General features: G+C 43.9%; 2 protein-coding genes across 8 annotated transcripts in view; both read left to right on the top strand.

Moving 5' to 3' along the window:
* The window catches only part of mei1 (meiotic double-stranded break formation protein 1), a 66,266-nt gene extending 62,313 nt beyond the window's left edge, over nucleotides 1-3,953 (top strand). The window contains exons 30-31 of one of the 7 annotated variants that reach the window (XM_086288528.1): nucleotides 2,896-3,011; nucleotides 3,483-3,953. In XM_086288528.1, the coding sequence (XP_086144654.1) occupies nucleotides 2,896-3,011; nucleotides 3,483-3,528 (162 nt within the window). In that variant the 3' untranslated portion in view covers nucleotides 3,529-3,953. The remainder of the gene's footprint in view (nucleotides 1-2,895; nucleotides 3,012-3,482) is intronic. The other 6 variants (XM_086288526.1, XM_086288522.1, XM_086288521.1 and 3 more) reach the window with 6 other exon arrangements.
* Nucleotides 3,954-4,759: 806 nt separating this feature from the next.
* On the top strand, nucleotides 4,760-13,832 carry ccdc134 (coiled-coil domain containing 134). Its single transcript, XM_086288520.1, has 7 exons — nucleotides 4,760-5,482; nucleotides 8,857-8,990; nucleotides 9,149-9,270; nucleotides 9,834-9,918; nucleotides 10,214-10,395; nucleotides 12,279-12,350; nucleotides 12,589-13,832. The coding sequence occupies exons 2-7, from the start codon at nucleotides 8,888-8,890 to the stop codon at nucleotides 12,712-12,714; spliced, it is 690 nt and encodes a 229-aa protein (XP_086144646.1). The 5' UTR covers nucleotides 4,760-5,482; nucleotides 8,857-8,887; the 3' UTR covers nucleotides 12,715-13,832.
* Nucleotides 13,833-14,179: the final 347 nt, after the last annotated feature.

Below are 14,179 nucleotides of genomic sequence, written 5' to 3'. Positions count from 1 at the left end.
AAACAGATAACTTGTTCCACTTGTTTAGTTGAATCTATGAAAAATGCCAAAGATAAGACAGTTTGACAGGAATAAAATAGTATTTTTTTCATGATGATTCCCGAAGAGGCATTAGCTGAAAACTTATCTCCACAATGTTTGCAGTAAGTCCTTGAAAAAGTTGTGAAAGTGGAGGACAAAAGAACAAGTTTCAGATTTAAAAAACAATTTACAGCAGATGAGCAGTGTCTGAAAGTCGTGTTTTTAAGAAACAAGAGGAATAAAATCCAGCAAAGACCCTGGCACAGGACTGCAGAGATGCATCTGTACCTTCAGTTGATTCATCTGCAGTTCACTGAAGCCTTATCAGACATAGTCTCAGTGGAAGGGTGGCTGTCAGCCATTCTTAATGAAGAGAAACAGAAAGAAAAGGCTGAAGAAATTGGACTGAGCATCAATCCTATAAAGTGAGTGTCTACAACCACCTGTTAAGTACAGTGGAGGCTCTGTCATGGTTTGGGGTAGTATTTTGGCCAGTGGTGTTGGAGATCTTGTCAAAATTGATGGAATTATAAACGCAGAAAAAACACCATTAAATTTTGATCCACCTTGCAATGCCATCTGACTGCCAACGGCTTAATTTTGCATCATAACAAAGATCACAAACACACTGCTAATGCAATAAAAGCAAACCTGGATAGAAGAACACACAGTGGAACTCTATCAGTCATGGATTGGCCTCCCCAGAGTCTGGACCTCAGCATTATTAAGCAGAGAACAAAACAAAAAGGCAGAAACATCCAAAGAAGAGCTTTGAATATCCTTCAAGAAGCCTATTAATGAAGACTACTTAAAGAAATGACAAGAAAGCTGCCTAAGAGAGATCAGACTGTGTTAAAGAATGAAGGTCGTACCAAATATTGACTTTCAAGCTCATTAGACTCGTACAGACTCTGTTTTTACCTTATATACTGTATTTACATAAATGTTTTCACGTGTTTCAATGAATCACTGCATCCATTTCCCATTTTTGTACCAAAATAAAAGAGAAATGAGGAGTTTCTCAAAACTTATGCACAGAATAAAGTTGTCCTATTTTCGGTTTGCATAGGTCTTAAATGTTTCAGTGCAAGTCTTTGAAGCACACAAATGCTTTAGTTCTTGCAAAGGTGCTGCATCATTCAGGTTGTGCTTCATAGTGCACCAAACTCTTTGAGGTTGTTTTCCTTTTTGTAAAAACCGTTAATGGAAACAATCGCCTGATAGAATACATTAAGTAGTTGTTAGCACAAAATTACAAAAACCCTTGGGTTGGGTGGGAATCGGTTCATTTCCATCCCAAGTTGGGTTTCAAGTTTAATTTAAAGTGGTCATTAAGAAATCTGAACTTTACCTTGGTTGTGGACATGTTTGAAGAGTGTTAGGAGTGAGCAAGAATACATACAGGCATAGTATTTACTTGTTAGCTTTTTCCATTCCCCAGTGAATTTATTTGTTTCCTCCTTTCCTTTTTTAATGCTCCCAATTGTATTGATCCTATTAGCTCCACCTCTGCCTCACCTGTTGCTTTTATCAGTTTTCAGCCCTTGTTTTAAGCTGCCTTCCATCTCATCCTGAACACACCACTGGCAGCAGCTGCTGCCAAATAAAACTGATTTGACTTTGACTTTAAAAAACCCCACTCACATACGTGTCGGGGTTCCCTTACATACTTTGAAATGATCTTTAGAGAAGTCTCTGAACCTTGGCTTCAGCAGAGAGCTGATCAGTTATAGCTCAGGCCAGGTTCTGGCTGCATCCGCATGAACAACGACGAATAGTAAATCTTGCAGCGTGAGTCTGTTTCTGTGTTGGGGTTGCTCATAACTGCAGGGAAAACTCTGCAAACTTTGAATGTTTGGAAAGTTTTCTGTTGATTGTGAATATTTTTCTCCCAGATTTCTGTTCTTGTTGCTGTTTGTGGCAAACTTTCACTGTTCCCTGTTGCCTACAGTACACATCTGCATCTTCACTGAAGTCCTGTTTGCTGCTTTATGCACATTTTCTGCTTGTGCATATGCTTATGACAGCTGAAATACAGATTTTCAAACTTAATATGCTTTTCATTATCATCTGTCATACATATTTATATATTTTTACAATGCTGGAGGTGTAACATGGGCAAAGTTTCAAATAATGAGTTCCTGTTTATGTGCAAGTAATCCCTGTGAGGCAAAAATTCTAAAAACTTTCATCCAAAACAATTTTAGTGGAATCCACTAATAATAATTTTAAAAAGGAAATAATTATAATGGAATGCCTGTAAAATCTATATTATGTTGTTTTCAGAAGTTTTCGGGTTTTCTGTGCATCCCTTGGGGTATCCTGTGGGGAGTGCTTTGGGAGCATGGGGTGTTTGGCCTGTTGTTACAGGGCATTCGGTCCCTGTACACCTGCAGAGATAGCTTGGTTCATATTTCTGGCAATAAGTGGGACTCATTTCCATTTGGTCCTGGACTTCTCCATTCATAGTTTTTATGGACAGAATATCTATCCATAACCAATGATTTTCCCTTGAAGGTTGGCTGAGCTGTCCCTTAAAAATAGGGTGAGGAGCTTGGTAATTCAAGTGGGACTCGGAGTAGAACTCCTGCTCTTCCGCATCAAAAGGAGCTAGTTGATGTGGGTTGGATATCTGACTAGGATGGCTCCTGAGCACCTCTGAGGCAAGATATTGCGAAACATGTCCTACCAGGAGGAGGCCTGGGACTCGCTGGAAAGAATCCTGGGTCTCAGCTGGCTTGGGAATGACTCAGTGTTAAATGATAGAAATTAATGGATGGATTCATGGATTTCAAAATTCAAGATCTTAAGGTTCTTGTGTTAGGTCCTTCTAACCCTAGGAAGCTTTTTGTTTTTCCTCTTTTGTTCATTCAGATCCAGAGCAGAGACCTTCTACCCAGAGAGGAACACAAGCAGAAAGTGAAGAACATGATAGAGGAACTCGGAGAGCCCGATGAGAGCTGCAGACACAGTCAGTCCCACGATGTCCTGTATCCTTCACGTGAAGTGAAACACATGCACACCGTTGAACTTTGCTAACACAAACAGCCTCTGAACATGCCTCTGTAAGCAGGAAGTGCTGCAGAAAGCAGTAACCCACACAGTAAAGCACATTAGGAAACTCGTACTTTAACATCAGCATCTTCATTGATTTTTCACTGGCAGTTTAATAGATGCCTGTGTTGAACAACACACGCTCTACTGTACATTCATAGTCAGCATGTCATCTGTCATGCTGGCTGACTCCCTCTACTCTACTTACATTTTTCTGCTAATATTAATAATAAACAAATACACAACATATACGTGGAAATAGTAGTTCATTAAAAACACAGTGCATTCAGGCTCAGTAAAGCTGGTAGCAGTTTCAATTTGTTTCTTAATTTAAATGTTCTATCTTTCATCTTCACGCCCACTGCCCCCTCTCACTTTGCTCATTGCTCCTTGACGCTTATCTTCAGACATGTTGGAGACGTGCCCCTCTGCCTGTCTGACTTTGTGCTTTAGACAGGACATCGATTTTGAAAGTTCTTCACCTTGCTCATTTGTTGCATCCGTTTGTTTGACTGTTTCTGTTGTGCTCCTAAAACAATACAACCTGTAGTTTCACAGCGTTCTAGCAATCTGACTGACTGCATGCATTTGTTCATAGAAGCTAGTTCATATTTGCAGCAGTGTTAAAGAAAACAAACATCTTGAATTATAAGTGCATCAATAAATCACTTGTTTTTGTTACAGGTCAACGTTGCTGCTTTTTTGTCTGATGTGGTAGCACTGACAAGCTAATCAGCCTTTCCTCTTAAGAAAATGATTTTTGTACTTTAACATATTTCCATCATATATGCAATGTTACAATAGTAGTTATTGTTGTTATAAAGCATGCCCAAAGTTTAAAATATATTAAGCATATATACATTAACCCCTTTGAACCAGGTGCTCACGGTTAAAAAAGTACTCAGGATATGCCTAATATGGTCATCTCAGGCACAGAGCTCTGACTGTGAACACAGAAGCCTGGTAGAGCTGGTCATCTAATAATGGAAAGGTTGATGGTTCTATCAGAGGGTGCTCTAGTCTCTAGTCTGCATTCCTAAGTGTCCTTGGGCAACATATTGAACCCCATGTCGCTCTCTGATGCGTTCATCGGATATGAATGTGTGAATGTTAGGTAGAAAGCACCGGGCGTAGACAAAAGTACATGTATGAAAGGGGGTGAATGGCTGAATGAAGCATGTTGTATCAAGCCCTTTGAGTGCTAGAGTAGAGTCGCAAAGCATTATATAAGAACAAGTCCATTTAGCATTTATCTAGACCGTCTGTTTGCCGGGGGCAGCCAATTAGAAGGCGTTAAGGAGAAATGTTAAAACAGCTTATTACAGGCAGAGTGTGAATCTTTTTAGACCAGGACACTGCTAATAAAAAAAACACTGTCTAAGCTGCAGGTGAGCAGCTCTGTTCGGGGAATTAACTCTCTCGCTTTCCCACCTAGAGTTTCTTCTGCCAGTTCTAGGATTTAACCACATTAATGTGAATTTCTCTACCCCATCCACACCTTCTCAAAGTGTCAGGTGATGGGAGTACGACTCCCTGTAGACCACTGGTGTGTGTGGCAGTGGTTGTGAGGTGGACAAGCTGCCAGAGAGCAGCTGTCGGCGAAGTGCTTGAGAGCCATGTGGGATATAATTGCAGGGTAAAACGTCTCCTGTGGTCTATTTTTGAACTGTATGGCCACTGATGGGCTCTCAGGCTTTAGGCTACTGCAAGAAAATCAATCGTTCATTGTACCATCGGGTAGCTCCAGTGTGTTTCTTTACTTCTCACTGGCAGCTCATTAAGTGGCAATGGTGGGGTTCTTATATGATCGCACAGTCCCTTTTGACGTCCAGTTGACTTTTAAATTGCTGTCACAGCCAGCTTCCAGAAAGGCAAGTTTTCATTAGCATAGCCAACCCTAGCTGCAAATAAACTACCTAACATGCTCGCTTACTCCGCCCTGCTGCCATCTTTATAAAATACCTCGGGAGTTTATAGCGTGGCTGGACAGCATCATAATCCCCGGGGAAACTGAGCATAAACCGAACGCAGCTCCTTATCCCCACGTTCTGGCGGTGTCTCCCTCTAACTCCTCCGTGTGGAAACCGCACTCCTCCTCCTCCGTGTTTAGCGCCCGCTCGCTGTCATTCGTCCAAGACGAGCCAGTCGGTGCGATCGTGGCACTGGCAGAGTGGAGCAGCGAGAGCCGCATGTAAATGAACGCCTCCACCTCCGTTGTTGTCACCTGAGGATCCAGAGGAGAGCAAACTCACTGTCCCGTCTACCTCATCGGCGAGCCGAGCTCTTTTTCTGTCTTTGTTCACGCTCGGAGCGGAGATAAAGAAGGTTCAACTGCACTCTTTACTTTGGAGCAAACGCCGCTCGCTAATCGCTGCCTTGTGGCGCTGTCGTTTCTCGCTACAATACGGTGAGTGGACCTCGAGTTTGGTGGCTGTAGTGTCCAGCAGAGCTCTATCTGCCGGGGGATCTGCTGTGCTGGCCGCTGGCTGGCTGGCGGATCCGCCGGAGCGTACAGCTGCGATGACAGGAGGCATCGATTTGTCGACTTTAAATACTTAATTTACAAAAGTGAGCCCCTAGTTGGGAAGTCTTCTATAAATAGTTGTATATCATTGAGATGTTGGTGTATAATACCACTGTATGTAGCCGTGCATCCAAGATACAAAAAGCGTGTAATTCTCCGTTTAGAATATAAATAGTTGCTCAGTAGTTGGGTACAGACAGCCGTGCAGCTGTGGGAAGCCAGGTCAGGTAGGGGACATGCAATCAATTAAACAATCTGTAGCTGATGGTGCATGTGACAGTCTTTATCCACCATCACCATTACGCATGTCCGTCCCTCTGTATGAATGATGACAGAAGGAGAGCCTCTAGGATGGAAGCAGAGAGAGAGAGAGAGAGAGATGATGTGTCAGTCCTTGAACCTCAAGCCTCCCACAGCAGGCTGGCACCCTGAGGGGAACCGGGCTCCACTCCTGCTGCACATCCAGCTGTCTGAAAGGCATCTTGCTTTTTTCCCATCCTCTCTGGAGCGCTGTTCACCTCAAGGGTCAGCTGTGGCTCTTGAAATGAATGCTGCAGAGCAGGCTTGTTTGCGGGTCGGACTTCTTTCTCCTCCTTGATTGAAGATTATCATCTTTCATCACACTGGTGAAAATTGGATACATGTTTTCAACAATACAGTCAGAGCGGTTCTTCTTCACGTGTGATTAGATAATGTAACCTACTTTACTGACAAAGCTGGAACCTGGATCTCCCACACAGGAAATCAAACTTCAGCCTCTTTGCCCCAAAGAGGTTGTTGCTAGCAGCTCCAAGCCAAGAGATTTACGTGGGCTCACACGACTTCAGCAAGAACCACTCTGCCTCCAGACCTCCCCGACACATCTCACCAGCTCGAGTGCCGGAGGGACAGACGGCTTCGGAACCGAGCCTCCCACCTTGGATGCTGAACATCTCCCCTGAAGTTTCTTCATTCCAGGACTCAGCAGGGGAGAATATGAAAGAAAGTGTTTTGCAGATCAGCTGGGTTGTCCTAACAGTGTTCTAGTGCATGCACTGCTTTGAGATCAATTTTGTTTATGTGTGCACCAAAAAAAGAAAAGGGTTGGTTAAAGACCGATGAGAACCCCTGCAGGGATCTGACGATCCCTTTTGAGCAGCACATGATGGCGATGGCCAGGTGAACTCCCTCCCTCAGCTGGTTTTACTCCTGTAGTAAGACAGGCTGGGGGTGCAGGGATGCAGGCAATGACTGTTGTGTAAGTTCTCTCTCACAGAGCAGCATCATTTTTAAGGGGAGCTTAAAGTTAACATTAATGTCAGCAGATGATGATTTTTGCATAGTTTTGTGCTTCACACTCCTTTCAGTTCCACTCAGGACCGAGCCAAGTGCCCTGGAATTAGTGACGTGCCCATCCTGTGTAATCAGGGTTGCCTGTTTACAGTTAATGGATGCACTTCTGCACTGCCCGTGCCACATTAGAAATGATTGATCCTGCCTTAATGCCCTTCCTACATCACTTCTTACGGCCTCAGCACTTTGCCCCTCTGTGCGGAAACATCAGCAGCTCCTGGTTATGCGTATTGACTGTGATGACCTTTTCCCTCATAAATATCTGTCAGAGCTACATGGCTGCCTGCTAGGAGGCACACAGGAACATCAAATAACCCGACAAGCTGCTGCTACTACCAGAAAGAGAACCCCCACCCGTCTCTGGCTGTTATCGAGAAATATTGAGGCTTTCGACCAGCACTTAAGGATATTTAGTGCAGCATTTCTCAGAAAGCTGGGAAGCTACCCAAAAGATGTTCTCAGAATGCATAAATTGGCCTTAATCGAACATTGTCTTCACTCAGCTGTCTGCAGGAACGCCGGTTTCTGCTGACTCCGTATGAACAAAGTTGTTTTTGAGTTTTATTTTTAAAATAAATGACCCCAGAGACTGGCAGGGAAAGCCAAAATGAAATAGGGGAAAAAAATCTGCTTTCATTTTTCCGGAAATAATACACCGACGCTGCCGTTAAACAGAAGAATGAGTCAGTATGAAATGCTCATTGTTTGTCTGCGTTATCAGCGTGCCGTAGATGTACAGGCAACGTTGAGAAGCAGATGGGGTTTCTTTCTTTCCCTGTTCTGATTGGAGCAAGTTCTCTTAAGGGTGCTCACTTTAGTCTAAATTAATATTCACGCCCTGAAACATTTGCTCCCTTTCCCGTTCCTTGAGATTTGAGAACAGGCACCCCGGGTTTGTAAAGATTAATCCAGTCAGCGCAGAAATCGAGTATCCCGTGCTCATTATCTGTCATTCCACAGCCGCCTCCTCTATCTTGCACTAGTTCTCCCATCTGTGTGTCTTTGGGTTTCACCGCTGTGCCTTAGCAAAAGGTAGATGAAATATTCACCAGGAAAGCTGTTGTTTCCCTCAGGGTCTCCAACTCCTCTACCCCACCCCCTTCTTCCAAACGCTCCAACGCCCCTCCCTCCTCTCCTCCTCTTCCCCCCCGCTGCTTCTCCTAATATTACTCTCCCTCCATCCTATCTGTACCCCACTGAATCCCTCTGATAGTATCATTGATGGAGCCCCTGCTAAATTATGCATGGATTAGATGAATTATATCTTGTAGCTTTTCATCTACATGTCCTCTCCCTGCCTCCAGTTACTTCTGTTTTCTGCTAATGTTTTCTTTAAAAAAAAAAAAAAACTTTATTTTTTGGCTCGCATCGAATCCTCCTTTGATGAGGTCCTATATTTAGCTGTTGTATTTATCTTCTCACTTTCATGCCTCCCTTTGAAACGTACCAAAAAAAGAAAAAAGCCTTGGAGGACGGGGACAGTTGCGACAGGATCAGAATGATATAGAAGACCGCCGCTTTTGAATAGAGAGGGCAGAGGACGGGCAAGAGCAGACCGGGCACCTGCTACAGAGACTGTAAAAGTTCCTCTGGGGATTATGCAAGTGCCAGACATCAGATGTGTCTTAAAAGGAACATACGGAGGCCCTCTTCAAATGCCGGCTACCCTCTGGTGTTCTATATTGACCACTTATCCCCAACATGTCTCCGTATTTCACATATTCCACAAGTATCACACGAGAGAGCACGAGCCCATCTAGTAGCTCTGGAAGGAGAAAAATGAATGAATGGAGAAGAAAGCTGTGTTTGCTGGCTCCATGTGAAAGCGTAGCGAGTCAGGCAAGCTGAAAGGATCTAATCAGGCGACTGTGTGACAATATTCTGCTGTGGAACAATGTCTGATGGCTCATCATCCCTGTTTTCAGAAGAGTGCCTCTCTGCCACCCCCTGCTGACCATGCGGAGTGTGGGTGCAGTGGTCCTGGCGCTCGCCGCTGCCGCACTCAGCTCGGCAGACTCCGACACGCACCGACCGAGACACGACTCCAACCTGGAGATCTGTATCCTTCTGCTGACGGCGTGCATAGCTGCCGCCAAATGCTGTCCGCTGATGTCTGTGTGTGTGTGTGCAAGTCACTAAGTGTTGAACTTAAGCATCTTCACGGGTGTGTCTCTCTTGATGTAGAGAGCGTTTGTCCTCCTGACCTCCTCCTGTCAGACAAGCGGCTTTTTGAGACCAAGAGGAAAGATCAGCTGAATGCACTCAAGAATCTAGTAGAGCTGAACGACATCAACCAGCAGTACAAGATCATAGACATCATGCTCAAAGGGCTCTTCAAGGTACAGTGTGTATGTGTGTGTGTAAGACATCATATAGTGCCTGGGAAGCAGCAAGTCAAGCACAGACAAGGCCACTAGCATCAGAGAGCAGGCGCTCTGAAGCTCGACCTGCCTGGTGTTTCCAGCAAATTGAAGGATAAGAACGTTTGTAGCTCAATAGAGAATCAAAAGCTCTAAAATCCACCGCATTCAGCAGCGCGTGAGCTCGCTTTTCATTTGAATCTGAATTCATGCTGCTTACAGGTGCCATTCACTTGCACCAGACTGGGAGCTGTGATTTTACTGTAGGCCTCCATTTCCCAGCGGGCAGCTATGCGTGTATCTGCATCGCTCTCAAGGAGAACGAGCAGAGTCGACCTTCGGGGGCTGCAAAACATCGTCAGCACTTCTATACGTCTGCGTGTGTGTGAGCCAGCGTATCTATTCTGTGCAGTGTCCACACAGATCACGCGTTGACTGTAACGTCTGTGGGAGGTGGTGTGTAAAATGTCATAAGAATAACAATCGTAGCACGTAGATGGGAGTACATAACCCTGGAGATTGAGCTCTCTTTCTCTCTTAAGGTGTTGGAGGACTCCCGACAGGTCTTGGTTGCGGCCAACATGCAGCCCGATGACCCCTTCCCCATGGACGATAAGATCAAAGAAGGTCTGATTCGCTTTTAAATCTCAGCTGTTGCCTTCTCTCTTGCTCTCGAGTGTTTTTCACACACTGATTCTGTCTCCAACACCTCTGCCTGGGTTGTCTTACGCTCTGTTACCCATCTCAAAAAAACCCCACTTCTGCCTGGTGTTCATCATCCCATCTTTATCCCCTTCAGTGCGGTCTGAGTGTGCTCCCCCAGTAAAACCTTGAGCTGTTTTCCTCCCTTTGTTCTGTTAAGCATCATTTTCACCATGCACTATATACATGTGCATATTCATATTCTGTTTCTGTCCTGCAGCTTATTCCCACGTAGTGGAGAATACGGCGTTCTTTGGCGACGTGGCGTTGCGTTTCCCCCGTATCGTCCACCACTACTACGACCGGAACACCGACTGGAGCGGGCTGCTGCGCTGGGGGCTGAACTTCTGTAACCAGACGGGGGTTTTCACAGGAGGAGCCCACCAGCACGTCCTCACACTTGTAAGACCTGCCGCAGCCTTTTTATTAAGGGTGTCAAAAAAAATGTTTCTGGTTTCACTTTTTCTCATTTCGATCGTGTGGATTTAGAAGAGATTTGTCGACGTCTCGCTGAAGACTGAGAGTTGTTGCAAAAGCTGAAAGAAAATGATTCAGATCAAAATCTAACTACCTAATTCTTCCTTTGCCAGTGCTCCACTAAGTTTCATGAGATTCAGCGTGATTGATCTTGCAGTGATTGCATACCGCCGCTTCAGCTCACGCCTTGGATTAGAAAAGAAAACATCTCTCTGCAGGAGGATATAATGGAAATATTCAAAACACAGCGAGAAAACAGTGCGTTACAAACCGTAGCACAGTGATGTAAATGTGTCTGGCACAGAGCAAAAGAATAGTTGAGGTTTACAGTGATTCTTCGGCTCCTAATATCCAGCCTTATCCCTGGCAGCGTGTTTAAGGCTCAGCGAATTCTGAAATCTATAGATTCTTGCAAAAGCAACAATAATGGTGCGATGGTAGTAGATTAATATCTCCAGAAGCGAAAAAGCTGCACTGGCTAAAAGAAGGAGTTCAATATCTCAGGGTCTTGCTCACGAGTGGGAGCAAAAGGCGAGCTTGACGGACAGATCGGTTTGGCATCACCAGTGATGTAGACTCTGAGTCTGCTTCACTGTGGTGAAATGAGAGATGAGCGTAAAAGCGAAGCTGTCGATTTATCGGAGCACCTACGTTCCTGCGCTCACCTGTGCCCGCAAGCTCCGTGTGGCGACTGAAAGAATGAGACTGCAGATAGAAGGGGTGGAAATGAACTTTCTCTCAAAAGGTGTCAGGGCTCTCCCTTACAGACTGGATAAGGAGAGCGGTCATTCAGGAGGGGCTCAGAATAGAGGTACTACTCCTCCACATTAAAAAGGAGCCAGTTGCTTGGAAACGCCTCGGTGTCACCCCAGAAGAGCTGGAGGAAGTGGCCGGTGAGAGGGAGGTGGGCCTGGGTAAATGGCAAGGGATGGAAGGGTGGAAAGAACCTTTTATTTTGGAAAACAATACTCAAATATCGAGGGTTTTTTTTCCCCCAGATTTGTTTTGTTCTATAAATACAGTTCTTATCTCCCACTCGCTATTGAAATTTAAATGAATTTAGATAATGCTTCCCAATAACTGCCCACCTGCATTTCAAAGTGGCTGCTCAGTGGCTTCTAGATCAGTTTTAGCCACACGTTAAACAGAAGGCACATTCTCATAAACCACAAGAGGTTATCTTTTCAGCAGAAGTGCCATCTGTGCATCATTAGCTATACCAAACAGGAAAAAATGACTTTAAAAAAAAGGGTGACAGTTCTCTGGAAACCTGGTGGGTTTGAAGAGTGATGCAATCTCATGTCATGTAAGTGTGGAGTTATCAGTCATCAGTGTCAGCCAGCGTGTCAGATATTTCTGTAGAAATTGAAATTTGGCCTTTTAAACTTTAAAGACCAAAGGCGTCTAACTGGTGTTTCCTTGTTTAATGTGCGGGTTAATGAACTAAACTCCTGCAGGATTAATCTGTGACCTTAGCAATGTGCCAAGAGGATTATGAAGTGGATTAATTCTGAGGCTCGAAGCAGCAGCAGCAGTTTTGCGTCCTAAAAGTGTGCGTTCGACCCTCGCTTAACCCCACGCTTGGTTTCCGACTCCCTCGTCTCTATTTCATCCACCTCCATGAGCAGTAAATAATGAAGAATGAGCTCTAATACTCACAAGGAATGTGGTTTAAATTGCATCAGAGCGCTTCTTAGCTGTAGCATAAGTGATGTGACGTTTCTTAGCTCTTTTTGAAGCAAGCATTATGTATCATCTCCCCCTCTTTTCTTTCCTCTGCCATCTTTCCTATTCTGCTCACCTTGCAGATGTCACAGGAACTGGGAATAACAGAGAAATCCCCAGACTTTATAAACCCGTACCGCACAGAGAGAGATGATGTGAGTACGCTGCGTACATGCTGTTCTACACTTTGCCATCATCCATTATTATTCTAGCCTGATACCTGGTAACAGCTTTCTTAATACCCCGGAGACTCTCTGGGTACACCTTTGCAACCAGCAGGAGTAGAAACACATGCAGATCTTTGCTTTGTTTTTCGTAGAAATTCTCTAAGAAAACACAGCCTCTCTCACATCGCGACTTTGATCTCCCCGCACCCTTTCTTATCTGCCGCAGGTGCTTCACACAGCCGAGGCTTTCCAGAAGATCCTGAGGGAGGAGGAGAAGAGGAGGAGGAAGGAGGAGAAGAGGAAAGAGATCAGGAAAGGCCCTCGCATATCCCGCTCTCGCAACGAGCTATAGCGCTACACCTCATCGAGCGCGAAGAGCAGAGGAGAGGGAGGAAGAGGAGGAGGAGGAGATGAGAAGGCGCGTACACTCGCAGTCCACAAGGGGTGGCTTGACTTGTAGACTCTGGTGACAGTGAAGAAAAACAAAAAGCTGCCGTCACTTGTACAAAAGCCAGGTGCTCGAGAGAGAGAGAGAGAGAGAGAGAGAGAGAGAAAACCTCAATGTGACACAAAAATGTAAAGTGGAGGAGGGGGTTCGTCCAGATCTGAGAAAAGCCTGAGCTGCTGTAAGTCAGCAGTTCTTTAGAATTTGGGGGGGAAGGAAAAAATAACAAGAGAAATAACTCTCTGGAGATGAAGTTAAGGCAAACTCATTTTTGATAACTTGAAGCTTATGTAACTGAACTTTGGGATATTAATTAATTTTAGTCTAATCGTTTTTCTTCAAAACTTTGCGAAGCCCCCGCTGTACTGTGTCTGGTCTCGGTTTAATGTATCTAAAATCCCATACGCTTCAAGTAGGTGCAATTGCCAAATTTGACCTTTTGAAAATGTGGCGTGTTTATGGTTGGGTTGGGCTCGACCGCTGATTGAATATTATCTTTCATTATTTCTAAGAGCTGTTGAATTTCTCAAAGGATGTTTGTGAATAGGCAGATTTACATTCCCACTGCTGCTCAGAATTAATAAGGACACATCATTATGTTGCGTTTGCCTGAAGGATGGCGTAATGATAAAGATTACCATGGGTTCATTTTTATGTCTGCTATTTTATTTCCATCTGAGGGACTCATTTGAGATTTTTTTTTTTAATTGACCATATAGTTTTTTCTGCCTTAATGAGCCTTCACATTATTTTTATCCTGTCAACCTGAAATACAACATGTGACCATTCATCTAGCAGTCCCTCGTCTTTAACCTTTTTTCCCATATTTTTCCCCTTTTTAAATTGCCACGTTTTGTGGATTCAGAGCTACACAATTGAGACTGATGTAATTTTCATATAGTAATAATGACTGTTATGAAAACTATATGTATATTCAGAGAAAAATATCATTGCTGCAGAATGAACAAGCCATTTTGTTAACACGTGTAATGAAATAAAGTGACTCTGATACATAAGGAAGAAAATTATATATATAATATATTTGTACTTCATGTGGCTTCATACTGTAGGGATGTCAATCTCATTTTACATTGTGGGCCACGCACAGCCCTCTTTGACCTTAAACGGCTGGACCAGTGAAAGTACAAAATAAATAATAAAAATAAAATTACAGAAAAAGCTCCGGTAGTTCATTATACAGACTGTCACTGTACTTAATATACAGGTTTTGTTAATTCACAAAAAATGTCTTTTTTTTTCTTTTTTTTTTTTTTACTGTGTAATTTACCTGTCATTAAATTTTTTATCTGTTAATTAATTGCTTTTAGTAAGAATGGCAACGGGGCTGGGCTTTATCAATAGGAAAAACTGT

This window comes from Aulonocara sp. 'chitande type north' Nkhata Bay, linkage group LG4, assembly GCF_057382095.1.
Source record: "Aulonocara sp. 'chitande type north' Nkhata Bay isolate Kocher_YH1m ecotype deep benthic linkage group LG4, A_spYH_male_GT1.1, whole genome shotgun sequence".
In the NCBI taxonomy this organism is placed as follows: Eukaryota; Metazoa; Chordata; class Actinopteri; order Cichliformes; family Cichlidae; genus Aulonocara; species Aulonocara sp. 'chitande type north' Nkhata Bay.
Note: the sequence above shows the minus strand (reverse complement) of the source record. Positions and strands in the feature narration are given on the sequence as shown.